At 46.9% G+C, this 21,590-nt stretch overlaps 1 protein-coding gene across 4 annotated transcripts in view; it reads right to left on the bottom strand.

Moving 5' to 3' along the window:
- PHGDH (phosphoglycerate dehydrogenase) overlaps positions 1-21,590 on the bottom strand; it is a 32,309-nt gene that overhangs the window by 7,674 nt on the left and 3,045 nt on the right. For 2 of the 4 annotated variants that reach the window (XM_016930488.4, XM_016930520.3), the window contains exons 2-9: positions 15,178-15,329; positions 13,048-13,113; positions 12,040-12,170; positions 11,609-11,699; positions 9,607-9,661; positions 9,410-9,508; positions 1,742-1,874; positions 1,065-1,213 (exon numbers count right to left, since the gene is read on the bottom strand). In XM_016930488.4, coding sequence (XP_016785977.1) covers positions 1,065-1,213; positions 1,742-1,874; positions 9,410-9,508; positions 9,607-9,661; positions 11,609-11,699; positions 12,040-12,170; positions 13,048-13,113; positions 15,178-15,329 — 876 coding nt within the window. 4 annotated transcript variants of the gene reach the window in all.

Below are 21,590 nucleotides of genomic sequence, written 5' to 3'. Positions count from 1 at the left end.
CCTTGGGTATGTTATTTAGGCATCTTCCGGCCATTCTCCTCAGGGCTCTGTTGGTCCCATTGAATTTTGACCATTTAACCCTGTGAGTCCTGGCCACATGTAACCATGTAACCCTGCGAGTCCCGGCCACATGTAACCATGTAAGTACCACCAGCAAGTGGTACAAGGATGCTGAAGAGAGCAGGAGAAGGTGCTGTGTTAGGGAGGATGGTGATACAAAGATGGACAAGGCTTGCCCTGCCTTCAGGGAGCTTATGATCTAAGAGTTGAGAAAGATGACCAAGGTTACAAACCAAAAGGCACTGTGTGCCCTGGGCTGGGAGTACACAGTGAGTGCTACAGGGGCTCAGAGAGGGTCAATGACCTTCCAAGGACACACAGCTAGTAACCTGCGAACCACAACTACTTAATCCAAAGTCCATGTCCTTTCCCCTTCCTCACCAGGGGAAGCTCCAATGTTGGGGACAGGATCTTTCAGGAGAGGAGCCAAAAGGATTCGAGTGCAAATGCACTCTTCCCTACTGGATCTGGTGTGAGGCTGAGCCTCTGCTCCAGCTGGGAAAGCAGCCCACCCCGAGGACCCTGAGGGAATACTGCCAGTATCCTCGGGCTTCTGTCCACCCAGCAAGAGAAGAAGGGAAAAGGAATGCCCATGGACACTGAAAAGGACATTTTCTTGGCAATGGGACTGCATTTCCATCAGGGTCCCTCGACTATACACTAAAGCCCCCTCTCTTCCTGCTCCAGACCCTCAACTTCAGAACTGATTTGTGGCTTTATCTTTGTCAATATGTTAGCAGTCTGAGAAGCCCGGAACCAGGAACTGGGTCCCCTTTAAAGCCCGAGTTTTGCAGAAAACCACATAGCTGCCTCCATACCAGGCTCCGCAAGGACTCCTCAAACCACAAAGGTGTGTTTTTGGCAACACAGTTTTCTCCTTTTAACATGGATGAAAGAGACAATAAGCTAGAGGCTTTCTGTAAAACGCCAGGCTTTCCCTGCCATGGGCCTCTCTGCTCCCTATCTCTCCCGTCCTCCTGACGCTGAGGCTGCCAGGCACTTACTTCCGTAAACACGTCCAGTGCAGCCCCGGCACACTGGCCAGACTGCAGGGCCCGGAGCAGGGCGCCTTCGTCCACGATCCCTCCACGGGCACAGTTCACCACACGCACCCCCTTCTTGCACTGGGCAAAGGTGTTGTCATTCAGCAAGCCTGGAAGAAAGCGAAGCATCTTCCTGCTGGGGCAGCACCAGGATCCCCACGCTCATCCCTGGCTTCCAGAGGTCTTCCCTTTCCTTGAGCCAGCTCTTTCCCAGAGCCTCTCTCCTGTTGGACGGCAGCCTCTTTGCTCTCATCTCTTCCTCCTCAGATGCTCTGGGGCAGGAGTCCCTGTTATGGATCTGGGCCAGACTCAGTTTAGAAACATCTTAGAAATTCTTGAGATATTACTGTTTCAAGTGGGTCTGGGAATCAGAAAGCCCTGCAGGGGCTGCAGAAAGCATCCATGGGGGTCACTGGTTGTCCCTGTGCCCAGCTCACCTAGACCCCAAGCACTTCTAGCTGGCTCACCCTCCCCTATCCAACGTAGGGGTGTCTAACAAAACACCAGCCTCTGCAGGACCCAGGTGGACCTCTCCCCACAGCTGGTTACCACTGTCTGGGGAAGGCCCAGATGGAGGGCCCATTTGTTAACTGGTCTGTGGCTTCTGTGACCAATCCACAATGTAAGGACACACCTACCTGTCGTGGAGGGCAGGAGAGGAGTGTGCACAGTGATGAAATCACAGAGAGGCCAGATCTCCTCCAGGGGCAGCTGCTGAACACCAAAGGAGGCCGAGACCTCTGGGGAAATGATGGGGTCATATCCTATAGTCTGGTTGGAAGCAAGAGAGAGGGAGGAAGTGTCATTCTTAATTATTAGTACTGTTATTACTAAGAATGGCAAATATTTTTTGAGCATTTACCATATACTAACTACCATGCTCAGCTTAATTAATTCTCCAGTTAATTTACCATACACTAAGTACCATGTTCCACATACTAAGTACTATTTACCATATACTAAGTACCATGATCAGCTTAATTAATTCTCATAACCACACAATGATGCTGGGACTGTTCTTGTCTGCTTGAGAGCTGAGGGAAGCAGGGCTTCCACAATGAGGAGGGGCACAGCCAGAGCTCAAAAGAAGGTGCGTCTGCCTCCATGCTGTGATCACACACAGATGCAACAATAGCTCATATAGGTCTGGACAAGGTGGAGCTTGGAAGTCCTTAGAAAGCAGGGAGTCCTGAGGGAGGGAGGGCAGTCATGTAGGGAGCGGACAGCCAGGAAAGGGAGAAGGAGAAATGGCAGCTGCAGCTGGAGGGTCCAGTCCAGGAAACAGGTGCATCAGGTACTAAAACAGAGTGAGCAGAAGCGAAGGAGGAGGACAACAGGGGTACAAGGCAGGACCCAGAGTGGGAGCAAGACTGCATGCCCTCTAAATCAGGAAGCCTGACCTGTGTCCTCCCCTAGTCACTGCCCACTGTGTGGAAAGGTACAGGTCAGTTCCCCTGGACCTGGGTCCTCAACCCTAAATAAAGGAGCTGGGCAGATGATTGCAGCCATCTCTCACTCTCACATTCAATCACTGGGAATTATTTGAAGAGAAATCCCCCTTAACCCCGAGAGAGAATGTAAAGAGTGAGCCCAGGATTAGACAAAAACAAAGAATACACAGCATAGTACTTTAACAGCCGTTGTCTCTGGGTAGTGGAATTATTTTTCTCCTTTTTGCTTTCCTGTGCTTTCAAGTTTTCTACTACATTATTCATAAATTACTTTTGAAATTAGGGATACAGTATAGATACTTTAGAATATAATGGGAAAGATGGGTGCCATTGCTCACACCTATAATCCCAGCACTTTGGGAGGCTGAGGCAGGAGGATCATTTGACCCCAGGAGTCAGAGACTAGCTGGAGAAACATAGTGAGACCCCCCCCTCTACAAAAAATTTTAAAAATTAGCCAAGTTTGGTGGCATGCACCTGTGCCACCCAGAAGGCTGAGGCAGGAGGATCACTTGGGCCTAGGAGGTTGAGGCTGCAGTGAGCCAAGATTGTGCCACTGCACTCCAGCCTGGGTGACAGAACAAGATGTCTCAGAAAAAAAAAAATAAAACAAAATAAAAAAGAACGTAATAGGAAAGAGGACTTCAAATTCAGTAATTCTAGGGCAGAAGCTAAAATGGTTATGATTAAGGTGAAGCCTCTGGATCCCTTTTTTCATCATTAGCCTTGTGGAATAAGGAAAGCCAAGTGGCCCCACACCAACCATCAGGCAGGTTTTGGGGAAAGATGCTGCCTCTCCCACGCCCTATAAGAACCTCCAGCTCAGAACGCTGGTGGTCTTTTTCAGACACTGCTGCTCCCCTCGGCTGTAACCTACTCATCTCTGGTGGGGAGGAGAAAGTGTCCAGGGGAGGAGATGGGATCCCTGCCATCGTTGTCACAAGTCTTCTTTGTCTGCTGGCCCTGAGGCCGGCCAGAACAATGGCCCTGTTCATCTCTAATCCAGATGTATTTTTTTGTTCTCACATGGAGTGGGGAGAGGAAGGGAACACCAATAGAGATCACAAGGTCCAGCCTGACTGACGTCTACTCCATGCTCAGGAGCCAAGAACAACCTGGGGGCTGGCAGGAGGAAGGACCCTGCAGGCTGAACCTGGCCCCCTCCACAGACAGGTGACTGGGGCTGGAGGGAGGGGGTTGGGGAGAGGAGCAGGTGAGCATCTTCCTCAGGGGTGAGCGAAGCACTGACTCAGCTTCCTTCTTTCACAGAGAGTATCTCATTTATCTGCAGATGACTGGAGGGAAGGAATCTGGCTGAGCAAACCTCTGTTCTCATTTTCCATTTGAGATAACCAGGGCAGAGAAGAGCTGAACTCAGCTGGGGGTTGGGGTTCCGACACTAGGAGACAACGTTGAGGGGATGGAAAGGGTGACAACAGGCCCAGGACACACGTGCCTGTCAGGGTCCTGGTGTGTCCTGGAAAGGGTCAGATGTCCTAATATACAGACATTGGAGCACCTCTGGGTACCCACCATTCAAAGACTACTCCTGGAGAGAAGCCTTGGGGAGAAACATGAAGGGGTTCCCTCACCTCAATCCCAGCCCCAGGGCAGACTCCTGATGTTGAGGCAACAGAGGAAGCCTCACTTTCTAAGCAGGACTCCAGGGCAGCTGGTGGCTCCTACCTGTCTGAGGTCACAGAAGACAGCCGAGAGGCTGGTATGCTGGCTGCAGGGCCTTGCTGGCTCAGCAGAGCAAAGAGGAGAGCAAGGAGGCCTCCCAGTTAAAGAGGCTCTGAAGAAGAACCCTCACCGTCACGTGCTCTCTCTGCCCCACAGCTGAATTTTTAGTTTAGCATTGGAACTCTCCCTACCATGGCAATGAAATCTTAAACAGAGACCCAAATATAAAAATAGGTCAATTCAAAGCTGCAGAGGTAAAGGCTCAATGTGCCACCACCTGCTGTCTCCCTGGGCCCCTCCTTGCTCCCACCTGTATCCCTAAGGCACCTTGCCAGAACCCGAGGCTCTTGAGTTTGAGAATCACTGCTCTGGGCAGTAAGCATTCCAGGTAACACACTGAGATAGGAGCTGCCCATCCTGGAGAGTATCTGTCCTTGGAATAGCTAAGCATACCGGCATGGCACAGGGACTGTTTACCTAAAATGGATCATGAATAAAGTCAAGTGGTACTGGGCAAAGAATGCCAGCCTGGAAGGCTGAGCCGAAATTCACCAGTTCATAGTTGCATTATCTTCAGCATATCATAGAACCTTCCTGGGCCTCAGTTTCCTTATCTGTAAACCTGGGATAATAATTCTGACCCTGCAGAGTCATTTCGAGCACAGGAACCGACACAGTAGACCTCAGCAAACATTAGCTGGACCTGAAAAAATCGGTGATAACTGGTGCCTCAGGTTCAACATCCAACCCTCTGGGCTAAAGTTGGATTCATCACAACGCTGGCTACAAAGAAACTGTTAAGAGATGCTTGTCTGTTCCCTCAAGGAAAACCTTGATCATAAAGCACAAGGCTCGCTTCTTGATTGGTTTGTGCCTCTTAACACATTCTAAGGAACACACCAGCATGAATGAGCTGAGTCTCTGAGGTCACGACCTGTTATTCAGCAACACTATTGAGAAAAAGTCTCTCGCAGACAGAACAGTATAGAGCGTTAAGACCTGTATGACTCAGACCACAGGCAGGCTGCAGGTCAGGCCACAGCGTGAGGAATGTCACCTCCCTTGCTCCAGAAGCCATACTTCTTTTAATGCTGCCAAATGTCAGGTTACCTTTTCTATCAGCTATGCCACTGACAACCACACTGCTCTTTTGTAAACCAAAGCCCTGCTCCCCCAGAAAAGCTTTTGACAAATGCTTCTACATCTAAAACTTGTCTAGCTGCTTTTTGGACCCACAAGTAGGGTGCAGAAATGTATTCTAGCTAAATTTCCTGTGAGGGTGCCCAACCATTCTAGCCTTCATATGTCTTTTTGGACCTGATTCTGCACCCTTAAGTATTAACTACCTCTCCTTGCTTCCTGCCATCCACAAATGACACATGGTTCAGGCTGTTGATGAGAATGGTGGGCAAGGTGGAGCACTATCGCATACTATCTCCCTCCAAACTGAGGTGGCCCATTCCACAACAGCACCAAGCACTAATCCCTTCAATAGCACCAAGCTCAAGGGGCTCCATCCGAACCCCGAGGGAATCATGAAAGATGTCTTACCAAAGTCCATATCTATACACAATCTAAATACCCATCATTGAGAGAATGGCCAAATAAAAAGCAATTTATCTGCACAATAAAATTCCACACAACTGTTTAAAAATATGCTAGATTTAGTTGTTCTGAGATAAACATGTTTTTTTCTTAACATCACAAACAATATTCTATTCTTTGCAGCCAAAGAATCCATCCACAGGCATGGAACTGTATGCATTCTGTGCAAGTGCATAGAAAAGTCTCGGATGACGTGCTAAACTGATGTTTACCGTGAGGAGACTAGGGTTCAGATGGTAATCAAGTATAGCCTTGTCCAAGTTTTAATTTATATGAGAATGCATTCCTTTATTACATGATTAAAACATAACTTTAAATAGTCCGGGTATCTGACATCTAGGGATTTCCATACTCTACCAGTTTAATAATGGTTTCCAAAAAGAGGATGAGGCTAGTATGAAATAACTTGTGTTTAATAAACACTTATCCTCATTTCCTGTCTGGATGCTTATACATCTCTTTCACAATATGTTCAAGAATCTTCCTTTCCCTTTAGAAAATCTTGTTCTCCAAGACCGGTAGAACTGGTGAGCTCTCCGCCCTAAGACAAAATTCATCCAGACTCAAAAGTATGATAATGACGTGGTTGAGGTAAGCAGCTGAGCACGAGAAGAGGCCACTTAGACTCTCCGGAATGATGAGGTCCAGGCAGCTCCGGAGGGGCTGAGGTGGGAGATGGAATGATCCAAGCCATGTTTCAGGGGTTTACAAAGAGCATGTTCTGGAAGCAAGACAGTTAAGAATGACCCTCCAGAGACATCTGGACAGAAGAAATGCAAAGTGAAGGCACTGGCACCCTCCACACCATGCTGGGAATGGGAATAAAACATTCAGTGGGTGACCTGCTCTGAGGCACAGATTAACACTGAAATGAGCAGGCCGTAGACATCTCTTTCAATCAAACACATGCCCGAGAGGTGTCAGCCATTTCCTGACACTGATGCTCAAGGTCCCAGGTACCCATGCACCTCTTGGAAGCATCCCAGGGTAGAGAGTTGGGCAGTGCCAGATGGACAGACAAGCTTACCTAGCACCTCAATCATTCAGGAATGAGGTGGGGCTTTTCATCTGGTTGAAGTCACTGCCAAAGTCTCCATGATGAAGAATATTGCCAGGAATATTGATGTGTAGTGGTGCCACGGAGAAGGAAGCCTGGGGAAGGGGAGTCCTGGGGAAGAGGACCCCCTGGGGAAGGGGGCAGGAGCCTTGGAACGGCCACTGGTCTGGAGCCTGTCTCCCAGTTACTGCTTCATCAATGAAATGCTCACCTATTTGGCTATGAGTGCTCTTAGTTTTACTTAACTCCTTACCTCTGCCTTTTAGATCAAAATTCTCCATGGACTAAACCTTGACCCTTGATCCCTTACAAAAGAGGATGGAGGAGGGAGTGCTCTTTGTGGCTTATGGCATCCCACCATCCCTGCACAGAGGGCAAGGCTGTGGTTTGTTTACATGATCAATGATCCTGCTGGGCTACATCTGCCTCTCTCAGGAGTCCAGGGATCAAGAATACACCTGGCCCTTCTCAGTGCAGAGGCTTAGGAAAGATATCTGGCTGACTTAAATAAATAAGATGGGGAGTGGAGGCAGGAGGGAGAGGATAATATTCAATGTGTACAATGGGATGCTCACCAGGCTCTAGGCTACTGTCCATTTGCTATGAGTCCTTAGGCATAAGCTTACAAATTCTAGATGTCAATGTAAAATTAAGGGTTAATCTATTAAGATCCCTTCTAACTCTAAGAAGGTAGGAGGGATGTAGAAAAAGGGAGAGTTCCATAGCAGCTCTATGTAAACTTTTCTAGATCTGACATGATCTGGTTGTCAAAACTAATCTCCTAATGTTTAAAGACTTCCTGGCTGCAGTTTGACCCCATAATCCCTGTAATTCCCTAAAACAGAAAGTGAACAGAGAGATGCCCCATAGTAGCCTTAGTGGGTTCATCTCTTTGGCCTATCTGGGAAGCCCTGCAGATCCCCTCTCTTAGCTGAATTGCCTCTCTCATTTGCAAGGTCTCCTGGATTAGCCCAAGTGGGTGGCACTGCTACTGATGGCAACCAGAGGGTTGCAATCAGGCTAAGGGAGTAGCCAGAAGCCTACTGAGCTCCCAGAGTAGGAAAAGGCAGAGACCTGGGGGAAGACAGGAGTTAGGTGTGATTTCTGAGACCGGTGTGAGGTCTTCCAGCCACCATAGGCTCTACAATCATATCATAGTGTACATACAAGCACTTTTAAATCTTTTCTGAAATATGGAGGGAAACTGGAAGGACAGATGGACAATGGATGTAAGGCTCTACTGTGAGGCCATAAACTTGTTCCTGTTTTCTAAATTATCACAGGAAAGCAGACACAACAAAAGCAGGAAGGAAAGAAAGAATGGGCAGGACACAAGCACCCTCCCTGTGAGGCAGGATAGGTAATCAAGGAAGTGCAGCAACCTTGGTGATCCTATAGTCAACACAATAAGCCTCGGTATTCATATTCTAACTGAGCTCATTCAAGCAAAGCTATCTTCAGTAGGGAACTTCCCATCTAGACAGCCTGTGTGCTTTGATTTTTCCTGTCCTCAAACTGACCCCCTGGCTCATTATAATAGTAAAAAACACACTCCTGGGTGGAGATTTAAGATGCTAATAAAACATGTGCCAAATGAACAAGAATGTACAGCTACTACTCATGTGCACCCAGAGGACCACCCGAAACATGCTTACTAGTAACAGCTCTTCCCACCTCCTTATGAATAATCATGTAAAACTCCTATAAAGGGAGTTTCTCCAGCAATAATCAACACTGCCTCATTCGTTTTTGTTTTTGTTTTTGTTTTTTAAGACGGAGTCTCGCTCTGTCGCCCAGGCTGGAGTGCAGTGGAATGATCTCGGCTCACTGCAAGCTCCACCTCCGGGGTTCATGCCATTCTCCTGCCTCAGCCTCCCAAGTAGCTGGGACTACAGGCGCCCACCACCATGCCTGGCTAATTTTTTTTTTTTTTTTTTTTTTTTTTTTAGTAGCGATGCGGTTTCACCATGTTATCCAGGATGGTCTTGATCTCCTGACCTCATGATCTGCCTGCCTCGGCCTCCCAAAGTGCTGGATTACAGGCATGAGCCACCGCGCCCGGCCAACACTGCCTCACTCTTATGAGCAGCCCACCCTGAATTCTCTCTCTCCCAAGGTGTACTGTCTACTCTGCACTTAACTTTCAAAATATTCTTTTTCCTTTGCAATAAACTCCTCAATGCTGCACCGTGTCTCTTGTTTAAATTCTTTTAAACTAAGAAGACAAGAACCAAAGTCTCAAAACAGCCATCAACACCTGGTTCACTGGGACTCAGGGCTATTCACTCACCAGAGAGCTAAAGGACCCCCACCAAGTATTTCCAGCTTTTGAGTCCAGATCAGCAGGCCAGTGTTCTCTCCCTCCTTGACTTTAACACTTATTTAGATGGGGGCTCCAAGAGAGGGTCAGACCCTCCTAGTACAAAGCTTCTGGCTTCTGCCCAGACATGCTGCCTTTCCCAAAATTGCTGCAGAAAGTCCCACATCACAGGGTTCCAGCAACATCTTACCTTCATCCCAAAGGACTGCATCCGGGTAGCTACCTCTCTCCCAATCCTGCCCAGGCCAAGAATTCCCAGGGTCTTTCCATTCAGCTCTGTTCCCATGAACTGCAACCAAACAGGCAAAAGGAAAGAAGCTGAAGTCAGCAACATGAGTGGACCCCGGGCCCTGAGCCCAGGTGGGGCGAGTCAAGGCCGCTGCTCACCTTCTTCCGCTCCCATTTGCCGTCCTTCATCGAAGCCGTCGCCTGGGGAATCTGCCTGCAAGGATAGACACAGGCTCAGAGGGTCCATTCGGACTCCCGCCAGCCCAGGAAGGAGATGCAACATCAGGTTTGCACAGTCACTGCCCATGACAGCCACTTCCCCAAGAACTGGGTCTGGGGGTTCAGGTTTAGGAACACTGATGGGGGATAAAGGGAAAACAGAAGAGAGAAACCCTTGGCAAGATCTGACTTAGAAAGCCTGGGCTTTCTGTGACCAGCCAGGCATCTGGGAGGAGGTATGGATTCCACCTCAGCCACTGAGGCATCAACCAGAGTGAGTTTTTTACTTTAAGCGATCGCCAATCCTCCAGGGTCTGTAGGGCAACTCTGATGACATCGAGTACTCCAGAAGCTCAAGGAATTATTTTCATCTACCTATCTCATCCAGCACCATAACCTATGACGTCTTCTACTATTATGAAGAGGACACCTAATTACCTATGCTTCCTTGAGAGTTTCTTAACCCCGAGGGTCTTAGACTAGTCTGGACCCTAGAGTGGGTGGGTGGATGCCAAAGCCCAGACACTTCCATTCTGTCCTGAATGCGTGGTCCCAACATTTTTAAACATCCGCACCACCTTCCTGTCCCACCACCACCAACACACACACACACACACACACACACACACACACACTCTTCACAGCCTGTCTCCTCCTATTAGTTCAGATGGAAGTCTGAGTCTACATCTGTGTTTTCTGGAGGAGACAGAGGAAGTGGCAATTAGGGCAACATTAGAGGTCAAAGGGCGATATATGTCCTGTGGGCATGGGTCATCAACACATCTCTGGAGGCAAAAAAGGAAGAAATGAGAAACAATGTTTCAGGAGCACTTTCTCTATTTTAGGCATCCTAAAAGAAATGTTTAGACACACATTAACTCCTCTAACATTCACAGCTGCACGGAGGGAGGCACTGGAGGTTAAACAATTCTCCCCAGATCACCCAACTGGAGGCACTTGAACAGATTCAAAGCCAGCAAAGTCAACCCCAGCACGGCCAGCCTCCTGAGTACTTAAATGTAGGCCTTTAACCTGATGCCAAAAACCTCAGAGTGAGCGAGCGTGCAAAAAGAGAAATCTCAAGCTGCTACTTCCGTGCTTTCACTTCACTAACTTCTAACACAAAAACATTCTCTCATCTCTACACATCACTAGGACATTGATCTCCATCTGAGGGTAAGGCTGAAGGTGGAATCTGTCCTCCATCACAGAGGCGCACGATCTTATGGGTAAACTCAGAAGAACTTCAGTACCAAGCCACATGGGGGACAAGCTGCATTCACCTCACTGCTCTGACCCATCAGGCAGGTAATAAGGACAGGAACTTGCCTTGAGGAACTGTTCACTTCTTGGGAAAGCTTGCCTGATAAAATGCCTTTGACCTAGTGAGACAGAGCCCCACCTGGCCCCTCTCTCCTCTCCCTCACATCCTATTTTCTTCCCACCAGACTCCACAGTGCTATCTAAGATGTATGCGTGCGGCACCACAGAACACAAGAAATCCCTAACCCTTTTCTCTGGCTGCTGCTCCCAGCTGATCATGGAGCCTCTCCAGGTTTCAACGCTTTGGAATCCTCATCAGGCCAGACTGGAGAGGACTCTAATGTGGGCGAGGGGCCTCACAATAATTAAATGGTTGCTGGCCTGACTTACTAGAGGAGGAGATGGTAACGCAGGCAAAAATGGTGAAACCTACATTTGTTGATTCTCTCCTTCCTTCCTTTCTGTGTGCTGTTCTTCTGCACCTCAGGAGCCCCCGCCATCTGCTCAAAGTCCCTACTGTAAGGCCCGGCCACGCCTGCTCTCCACCCACATTGCCCAATCCTGTAGAGTCTACATAGAGCACCCACACTCTCCTACCGTCCTCCCTGCTAGGAACAGTCTGATGAAACGAACGCATTCCTTCCCAATAGGGTGTGCGTATTTCCTAGTTTTGATGCACCTTTGATGAGTGAGGTCATGGTGAGCAGTTGACAATGGGGAGCTTCTTTTAAACCACAGCACTTCACTGATTCCTTTAAACAAAGCTGGTCCTGGAAAAGGAGGGAAAGTATTGCTGGCTCCCAATCCTTTCCTTCCACCTCCAGAAAAAAAGTGAGGTAATTAATCAGAAAGCCACATTGAGATCTTTTCCCTTACTCAAAAAAAAAAAAAAAAAAAAAATCCCTGAAGGTAATAGCTGAAGTGAAACCAGGGTGCCAGGCTTCTATACTTCTCCAGGGGGAGAGACACTCAGCCTAGATGTTCTGGGAGAACCCGGCTGCCAGCTTGGGGGCCCCTTCTAGGCTGAGACCCTACTGCTGTGTAAGCTATCCCTGTTTCTCCTTTCCCCCCACTGCCTCCTTTCACCTACCAGTGAATATCAGTGAATACCAGAGAGCTCAGATGGAAACTGTAGGGAGGAGTTAGAGCAGAGGTAAATTCCCCCAGATCCTCCTCCAGCAGGAGGGAAAGCAGGTCTTGCCATGGGAAAAGTAACTTCTTGGTCCCGGAAGGTTTCAGGCCTGAGTAGAGAAACAAGGAGTCCTTGATGCCTAGGTCCCCTGGTTTAGGGAATCCATGGAGCTTCAAAGGGACCTAGAACAACTTCCTACCCTGTTTATTGGGAGCCTTGTTCTTCCCCTTGACCACATAAATGCTTGAATTGCCTGTTCAACAGAAGTGCTCCATGCAATCAGTTTTGCCAAATTACTAACCAATACATTGAGACTCAAGCACATTCTGTGCCACAACCATTTGATTTCTAGGCTGCCCCATCCACTCAAGAGGCCTGGAACTCCTGCTAGAAGAGCAAGAGTCTTGCCCATTTGAGTTCCATTGTGTTATGAACCCACAGAACACACAAGGACCCTGAAGCAGGTTCTTATTCCATTCTATTACAATACAGATTTGTAAGGGCAGTGACAGAGATAAGCCCTGAGGGCCAGGGGAATCAGTGAGGGACATAGCCTAGCTGGAAAAGCCAGAGAGCTTCTTGGATAAATTAATACTGAAGCTTAATCTTGAAAAGTAAGCAGAGGGTACCTAGACACTGTCCATACCCTGCTGCCTGGAACATCCTTCCTTGTTATCTCCAGGCAGCAGGGTATGGAGAACATTTGCAAGAGTTGGAGGCTAGAGAAGGCAGAGTGTCTGCAGCATGGAGAATAGAACATGAGTAAAGAGAAGTGCACCTTTGTGCACTAGGGAACCTGTGTAATGAATGTTGAATAGAGGACCTGATGGCCTTAAAGGTTCTTTGCAGTCTGCATGTCACCTTCTTAGCAGTCTGCAAGTCGCTGAGACGAAATGTTTCTAAGTTTTTCTGGGTCCGTTTGCTTGGCAAGTGGTAATAATTGGCATATCGGAGAGACTAGCTTTGCTGAGAAGTCAGGGACTTACCTGGCCAGGCACATGATCATCCCACAAGTGAGTTCTGCGGCACTGAGGCTGTTCCCATTGGGGGTGCTAAAGATCAAAGAAAAGGGGGACATCAATGGGCACAGACCCAGTATTCCCACTCCTTCCCCAAGAGAAAGCCTTGAGTGTAGGCTGTGTTCTCTCACTCCTGCTCCATGAACTGACCACGCCACTGTCCAGAGTTCTCTGATGTACTCTCGCCCTAAGCCAAGGGCTGGAAAGAAACCCCCTTCCCCTGGCTTTATGTTTCCCTGCAGAGGGACCTCCATTAGAGAAACATATCTGGCTTCTCTCTATCCAAACACTCCTCCCAAGGCAGAGAAGTGTCTCACATGATCAGATTTGTGTGTGGTTCAGCCCTTTTCTTTCTCCTATTTCAGGATCTACCTGCCTCCAGAAAGCACAAATTCCCTGCTGCTCCTACCATTGATCTTACCAAGGTCAGAGTCTCTCGAATTCAGGGCTCAGTCCAATGCCTACATACCTTCATCAAGTTACCCAACCTGGCTTTTTTTTTTTTTTTTTTTTTTTTTGACAAGGCCTCGCTCTGTCACCCAGGCTGGAGTGTACTGGCATGATCACAGCTCACTGCAGCCTTGACTTCCCAGGGCTCAAGCAATCCTTCCAGCTCAACCTTCTCAGTAGCTGAGACTACAGGCTGGTGCCAACATACCTGGCTTTTCTTTCCTTCTTTTTTTTTTTTTTTGTATTTTTGTAGAGATGGGGGTCTCACTTTGTTGCCCAGGCTGGTCTCAAACTCCTGGGCCCAAGTGATCCTCCCACCTTGGCCTTCCAAAGTGCTGGGATTACAGGTGTGAGCCCCCACACGCAGCCCCAACCTAGCTTTTATTAGTAATCTCCACCTGTCTGACTACTCTTCCTATCTCTCAACAAGTTCTGAACTGAGAAAGCCTCTTCACACCCTAAGTCACAGGGCAATCCAGACCCTTCCCATTTTATAAACAAAAAAATAGAGGTGGCAACCCAAAAAACTATTTTTCTTTTCTTAAATGCTTTTTAGGTTTTTGAAAGAATTTCATATACGTGTTCACCCTGATTATTCCCCTACTGGGTCTGTCTTTTTCATCTCTGGAATGAAGGTTAATAAGGTTACAAGAAGAAAAAGTCAAGAGATCCTGTATAAGATAAACGGACTCTCAGAGTCTGTCTGCCTGCAAAACCACCTGGCTTCTCATCCTCCCACAGCAAACAGGCTGTATGGGGGAGCAAGTAGAGGTGCAGAGATTGGGGCCTGGCTGCCTCTGGGTCCAAGGCAAGAATGTGGGATGGGTTATCGTTTAACATTTCTGCTGTTGAATATTGACTTCAATCAGGTGACCAATTAACCTCTACCCTACAGGGGGAAGTGCAGCACAGGGGAGGGGAAAGGTCTTAAGGACAATGAAGTCCCCAAGGGAAGAGAAAAGTCTTAAGGACAAAGAGGCCTGGGGATGGCCTTGCCATACCATCTAAGTGACAGAACAGGTACAGTACAGCACCGGCGTGCTGATGACCTCTGCCCCTGTGTTTCTGCAGAAACAGCTTTAAATGGGACCCTTCTCCTCTTGCCCTAGAGCACTGAAAGAGAAACTAGTGTCTTAGTTCCAGAAGGTGGCAGGGAAGTGGGGAGGGCAAGGATTCTAGTCATTAGTCTGCTAGCAAAGGTTGTGCCTCTGTACAAGCACAGTAAAGTAGAGCTGACAAAAACCTGCCACAAACAGCATTAATAGAGGCAGAGGGGGCTGGGTGGGAGCAGGAAATGCAGATGAACTCACTGACCTTCCGATTCCTGAACCAGGTCACAGAGGTGCAAGCAACTGCGCATGGGGTGGGTTCGTGAAACATTTTGAGATTATGCAGGGACTCTCAATTTCAAAAACTGTGTAACACCCTGATGGCATTGGTGATATAGTGGTGAGCATAGCTGCCTTCCAAAAACCTTGAAACCCCTATGCTGTGTGTGTTGACCATGCAGGCCCTAGACCAGGCATCCTCCTGGAAGCCCTTCCAATGGACTCAGCTTTCTCTCAAGTGAGTTTTTTCTCCCTAGGTGTGGTCAGTCTCCGCACTCACCCCCCTACCCCCAAACCGCCCGCAGCCTCCATGACTTACTTCATAACCAAGATGCCCTTCCTTGTTGCGGCCTCCAGATCCACATTGTCCACACCTGTGCCAGCCCTGCCCACCACCTGGAGTTTCTCAGCTGCGTTGATGACATCAGCGGTCACCTTGGTGGCAGAGCGAACAATAAGGCCTTCACAGTCCTGAAGCAGAAAAAACATTTGGGTCCAGAAAGTCATTCTGTGAGAACTCGTAAAGCCGCAGGCACATCATTGCTTACTCCTGAGTAAGAGATGCATTTCCAGAACCTTAGGAGGTCACTGATGACTGCCAGTTCATAGACATCTTTGGTATACTCACTAGGGAAATGTGGGCTAGGACTCATGCTGATTTTTACTTAGATTGGAGGAGACTGTGCCTCTAACACACCAACTGCTTTGTTTGGCATGCTCAAGAAAGGGCAGCATTGGCCCATGGGCTCTGGGCACCTGGCTCATCTCTCTAGACAGCACCATGATGCCTGCATCCTGGATGTCCATCAGACACATGCTGGAAGTCAGGGGCCATTTCCTGTTCCTCTCTGTATACCCTATCATTCCTGCACATTGCTTGCTCAAAATGGGAGTTCCTGCCTGCTGGCTGATTTTGATATATCCAAAGAAAGAAAGGCAATGTCATCTGTCCACACATCTGATAGGTTCTGCCATTGGTCAGGCCTGGGTTCAAATCCAAGTCCCCTGCCTTCCAAGCTATGAATCAGCTTCGGCCTTCTCAAGTGTGTGAGGAACAAGCGAGAGAGAACAGGCACAGCACCTAGCACAGTATCTGGCGACGCTTAATGAACATCACTACCTCCATTAGACACTGAGCTACTAAGGGCAGAGGTGGGATCAAATTCTACTTTGTAAGCCCCTGTCCCTGATACAGGGAAGGCACTCAATAAATGTTGGTTGGCCGAATGAGTAAATAATGAATGAAACGAATGTTGAAAGAAAAACATTTCCTAAAAGAGAGACCAAAGGAAGAGGGGCAGGGGAAAAATGAGAGCAATTAAATTCATCCAGACTTGCTCAGACACCCAGGCAATATTAGACTAAAAATATACATATGCAAAAAATAAGACACTGAATTCATCACAGCCACTATACGTGAGCTAAGTCAGATCCCCAAGACAATCTTCCTTATGCTCACCCAGAATCCTGTGGTTTGTGGTTCTTTCCAGAATAAGAATATTCTTGCTCAAACACAGAATGAGAATCCCTAAGAAATAGGGCAGGTGAGCAAGTCCACGCTCTGTCCCAAAGTGGCAGACACCAGGCCGGTAAGAAAGCAGCAAGTATGCTTTCAAAAGCACCAAGCTGGGAATCAGGAAGACAGAGTTCTAATCCTAGGTCTGCCAACAATGTGTGGGTCACTGCGGTAATTCACCTCACTCTATACCCCTAGTCTCTACCTGTAAAATAAAAGAGATGGAGCACATGGCTCCTCAGATCCATTTTCCCCGTAGAGCTCTCAGCTGGATCCCATGAAAACCTTCTTTTACCTTCATTCCCACTGCATGGATTCTGGAGATAGAGAAAGGTCATGAGAAGTTGGCTCCTAGGGTAAGGGCCCACACTGTGTTTGTTGTGCACGAGCCTAGAGCATAGGAGCAAATATGGACAAAGTAAATGTAAGGAGAGCAGTGGGTAATTTTATCTCCACTAAGAAGAGAAGAGGAATGATGCTTAGGCTGCAGCATAGAATATTTAAGCCTTAAGAGCTTCTAAACACTGGAAGAATTGTTCAAGAGCAATAGTAGAACGATTCCCCTGGAGGTGTTTATGCATCACACATCCTCACTGCTTGGGGGCTGTGCCTACCAGCAGAGAGAAACATGCAGGCGGCCTGGAAGACACTCCAAGTCCTTTTATGTCTGAGGTTCTGAAGCAGAACGTCAGAGTGGGAGATTTGAAGAAATGTTCACCAGCATCTGGTCCAACTCCATTTTACAGAGGAAAAACTGAAGCCCAACAAAGTTAAGCCTGCCTACTTTCCCTTCCCCTCCCCTGTACTTTTCTTCCATCATTTTGTCGGATGCCCGCTATGTACGTATCTGGCATTATGCTAAACTGATTATGACCTGGGTGTATACAAGTCACATGGGCACCCAGGGCTTAGAGGAATCAAACAGAAGCCACCTCAGTGCTGACTGCCCCAATGCTGAGGCCAACACCAGGTGAGCACCTGGAGGTATTCTGATTTCCCCCCATAGTAGCCTAGTTAAATATCAGCTAAGCCAGGCAGAAACAGGATACTGGCATCTTTTCCACATTCAAGTCCACCACACAGGCTCAAAAGAAAAGGATTTCCCTGCCTGGACACACTTTACTGACTTTTCAAGGTGCAATAAAGTTATCTTCCAGGAAACATTTGCCAACAACCCTGAACTGTCACTCTCCCTACACCCCACCATTTTTGTTGTGATCACCAATATAATATGTTTCATATCTAGTTGTCCTCTCTTAGACCTGCAGTTTGGTCTCCTTAGTTATATTTTCTATGCCTAATGCAGGGATTTTATATTAAAACTTTATCTACTCTATACCATATACCCATAGTACCAGCCTCACCAGCACATAAACCATTTATTGAGCACCTGCTGGGTACTAGGCATTACACCAGTTGCTTTACATTATTCTCTTCACAACTCCAAGGAGAAGGGGTATAATCATCCCCAGTTTCCAGATAAAGAAACAGAGGCTTTGAGAGGTAACCTGCCCAAGGTCACTCTTACAGATCAAAAACCAGCCAAGAACTGGAAAGTCATTGCCACTGGCTAACTCTGAGACTGTAACTGAAGAAGAGTTGGTAGACCTGCCAAGATGTCAAGAAGATAGGGCCAGAGCCAAGGCCATGGCCAGTTAGGTGCAAAAACCAAACTGTAAAATCCCTTGGAGAGATTTACTAGTAACAATAGCTACCATTTTTTGAGCAAGTACTTTACATCCATCACTGTGCTTCACAACAATCCTAAGACAGATATTACAATTATCCCTATAGTACAGACAAGCAAACTGACACTTAAAGAATTTAGAGAACTTGCTGAAGTCACATAGCTAGGATATGGCAGAAGCTGGAATCAAGTCCAAATCTGTTGAGTTCCAACTACCTTCCAAATACAGCATTTAGACACCTAAACCAGGAGAGACATTGCCAGAAATCCTGTGGCTTCTCCAAGATGGCAGAAGCTCCCTAACAAAGGTCCCTGGATCTTCTGGTGACCTGCTCCTCCCAGCCAGCCTGCCTACTGGGGGATAATAGAAATAGGCACAAATGCCTCTGTCGAGAAGAGCAAGTTGCCTGTGGCCTGTAGGCAAGCTCACAGTTGATACTTCACAATGAAGTGTTTTATACACTTCCATTGAATAAATGAATTCCGTGATGAGAGGCCGGTAGAAACCACCCTCATCAGTCCCCCATCCTCACACCTTCACCCTCTTTCCCAAATAACTTTAACACTTCACATGCCTGAAAATTGCTCATTAGAAATCCCTTCCTTTGACTGTGATAAGGAGGCATAAGGTCTACTTCTAAGAGCGCTCAAGGATTTTCAAAAATCTTATTAAAAGAAGTTGAAAAAAAGCAGGAAAAACATGTTCAGAAATTGACAAATCAGTCAACAGAACTAAATAGACACTAGACAAACAGAATATGTGAGAATTTAGAAAATAAAAAGCAGAACTCAAATTGATGCGGAAAGGAAGAACTAAACAAGAAATAGTGTTATGAAAATTCAAGAAGAAAAATAATAGATTGCTACCTCACTTCAGATTTTTAAAAATCCAGATGAATTAAAGAATTTTTAAAAATATAAGCATTAAAAGAAAATGTCAGGGGATATTTTTATGACTCGGATTGGGAAAACCTTTCATAAGCAAGGCACAAATCTTAGAAACTCTGGAAGAAAATATTGACAAATCCAGTTACATTCAAATTTTAAACTTCTGCATGGAAAAAGATCCCATAAACAAAAGCAAGTAGTGGTCCTGATATGTGGAGAAAACTCCTTTCACCATATGTAACAGAACAAGGATTCATCACCAAAAGTGATAGAATTCCTACAAATCAACTTTTTTTTTTTTTGTTTTTTTTTGAGACAGAGTTTCACTCTTATTGCCCAGGCTGGAGTGCAATGGCGCGATCTTGGCTCACTGCAACCTCCGCCTCCCGGTTTCAAGTGATTCTCCTGCTTCAGCCTCCCGAGTAGCTGGGATTATAGGCATGCACCACAAATCCACTTTTTTAAAGGATAAAGAGCACAATAAAAAATAGGTAAATATATAAATAGGCAATGCACAGAAGAACTACAAAGTGGTCACTAGTTTCACTAGTTTACAGACTCTTCAACACTAGATATCAAGGAAATATAAATTTTTAAATATGATATTTTTGGGCATCATTTTGGCAGAAAGAAAATGAATAATATTCAGCATTGGTGAGCATGGAGGGAAACAGGAGTGTACACTGCATGACCTTTTTGGAGGGCAACTGGGCAGTGGGTGGGTAAGCACATTTTTAGTGGTCATTTCTTTGCAGCCAGCACTGACACCTTAGAAAATTGGTAACACACTGAGGAAACGCAACCTCCTTTCAAGTGGTCAGCTCAGGACCAAAAGTCAAAGTTCAACTGACAAGAAGCAGGCATGGAGCAAAAGGAGAAGGGACCACCCAGAGTCATCATCTTATCACCTTGTCTCTCTAGCATCAAGTTCCAGAGCCCAGATCTCAGGCCCAGTCCTGCTCCAGAGGCTCTACCAATCACTCCCTTGGGCCTTAAGGGTCCATCCTTCTTCAATGTTCTCTCCAAAGCTGCCAAAATGCTCCCCAAACCTTGCAAACCTGCTCCCCACAGGCAACACTAGCTGGAGAGCATGCAGACTCCCCAAAGTCCACCCATTCTTGTAGCCCCTGAACAAGCACAGAAACAGCACTATTGTTTCTTTCATGAGCATGGACTCTCTGGATGGATCTCCCTTGTGAAGATTTATGCTGTAGTCTCTTCACTTTTCCCTCAAACCAGCCTTCTTTGGTGCCAGTGAAACTAAGAGTCCCCAGTCAGACTCCTACAGATGAGCATCAGGTCTCACCTCTCCCAAGGGCAGAAACTGTCACTCAGGAGACCCTGGTCCCACATTAGAACCAGATATCCCACATCAGTCAGAGTAATGAGCTTCCAAGGCCTCTTACAACCTCAACTACCCACTCTATCCACTCATTCAATCAGCACATATTCACAGACAGCCTGAATCCAACCTACCTCCTGCTGGACCCTCAAAGCCCCTGCACCCAAGCCCCTTCCCTCCTCACGCCACAACACACCCCCTTCAAAGACTTTGCCCCAAGCTGTCTGCTCCTGTCCTCTACTTATGGAAACCACAGCCCTAACCAAATGCACCCATCTGCTCACATCCTCTGCAGTTTGCGATTAAAACTTCTCCAGTGTCCAGAGATCCTCCCCCCTCTTTGTCATTCCTTGGGTGAGGAAGCAAGTCTCTCTCTACACAGCACCAAATTCTGATGTTCACTGCCCTCTGCGTGTGGCTTCTGTGTCTGCACTGTGGCGGGAACAGGCACTTCCCACACTTCCTACAGTCCTCCCGCTCCCCTGTCCTTAGCTGCTGTTCAGCTAGAAAACTGCTTGATTTATGGCTGTTCCAGACAAACTGCTAACTCAGCAATGGGAATCCATTGTCATTCCTCAGGTTCACACATGCTTCCTTTCCCAAGGGGACAAGCTTGGCCTAGGAGGTAATTCTAGCATTGCCATGCCTCTGACTTAAATCATAGGGCAAGACAATGAAACTATCCAGGTCATGTTCCCCAGCTACAGGGAAGGCAGGTCTACCCTGTTTTGCACAAGATGTGTGATCCTGATTAATTTGATGGTTATTTAACTTTTGCAAACTAAATCCTTGTGTAAAGGCTGGGAACTTCCTATTTTAAAGAAATTTGAAAAGAAATTTGGCATGGAAAGATTTATTCCCTTCTTAATCTTTCTTCAAGTACTGATATGAAGATATGGATGTGCTTCAGTAAATTAAATACCATTACCAGTGTTTAGTTTAGTGGTCCTGACCAGCAATGCTACTTAATGAAACAGAAGAAAATACCAGAATGCATCATATGTAAAAAGAGTAAGTATTATTTCATAAAATTTGTGTGTGTCTGTGTGTACACATATGTATGAGTGTTTAAGTTATGACATAAAACAAATTTCTTATTGTGGGTCACAGTCAAAGTTTAAAAGCCACTGATACATGGTAATATTATTTAAATATTTTCCGGCATATTAGGTATATTTAAGATGTGAGTTCCAAACAAGATGCTTTATTATTTTAAGCCAACGTTTTCCAAACTTTTTTGACTGAGGCTCATTGTAAGAAACACATCTTTGTTGGTGGAGGGGTGGGACAGGGTCTAGC

Source organism: Pan troglodytes, chromosome 1, assembly GCF_028858775.2.
Source record: "Pan troglodytes isolate AG18354 chromosome 1, NHGRI_mPanTro3-v2.0_pri, whole genome shotgun sequence".
In the NCBI taxonomy this organism is placed as follows: domain Eukaryota; kingdom Metazoa; phylum Chordata; class Mammalia; order Primates; family Hominidae; genus Pan; species Pan troglodytes.
Note: the sequence above shows the minus strand (reverse complement) of the source record. Positions and strands in the feature narration are given on the sequence as shown.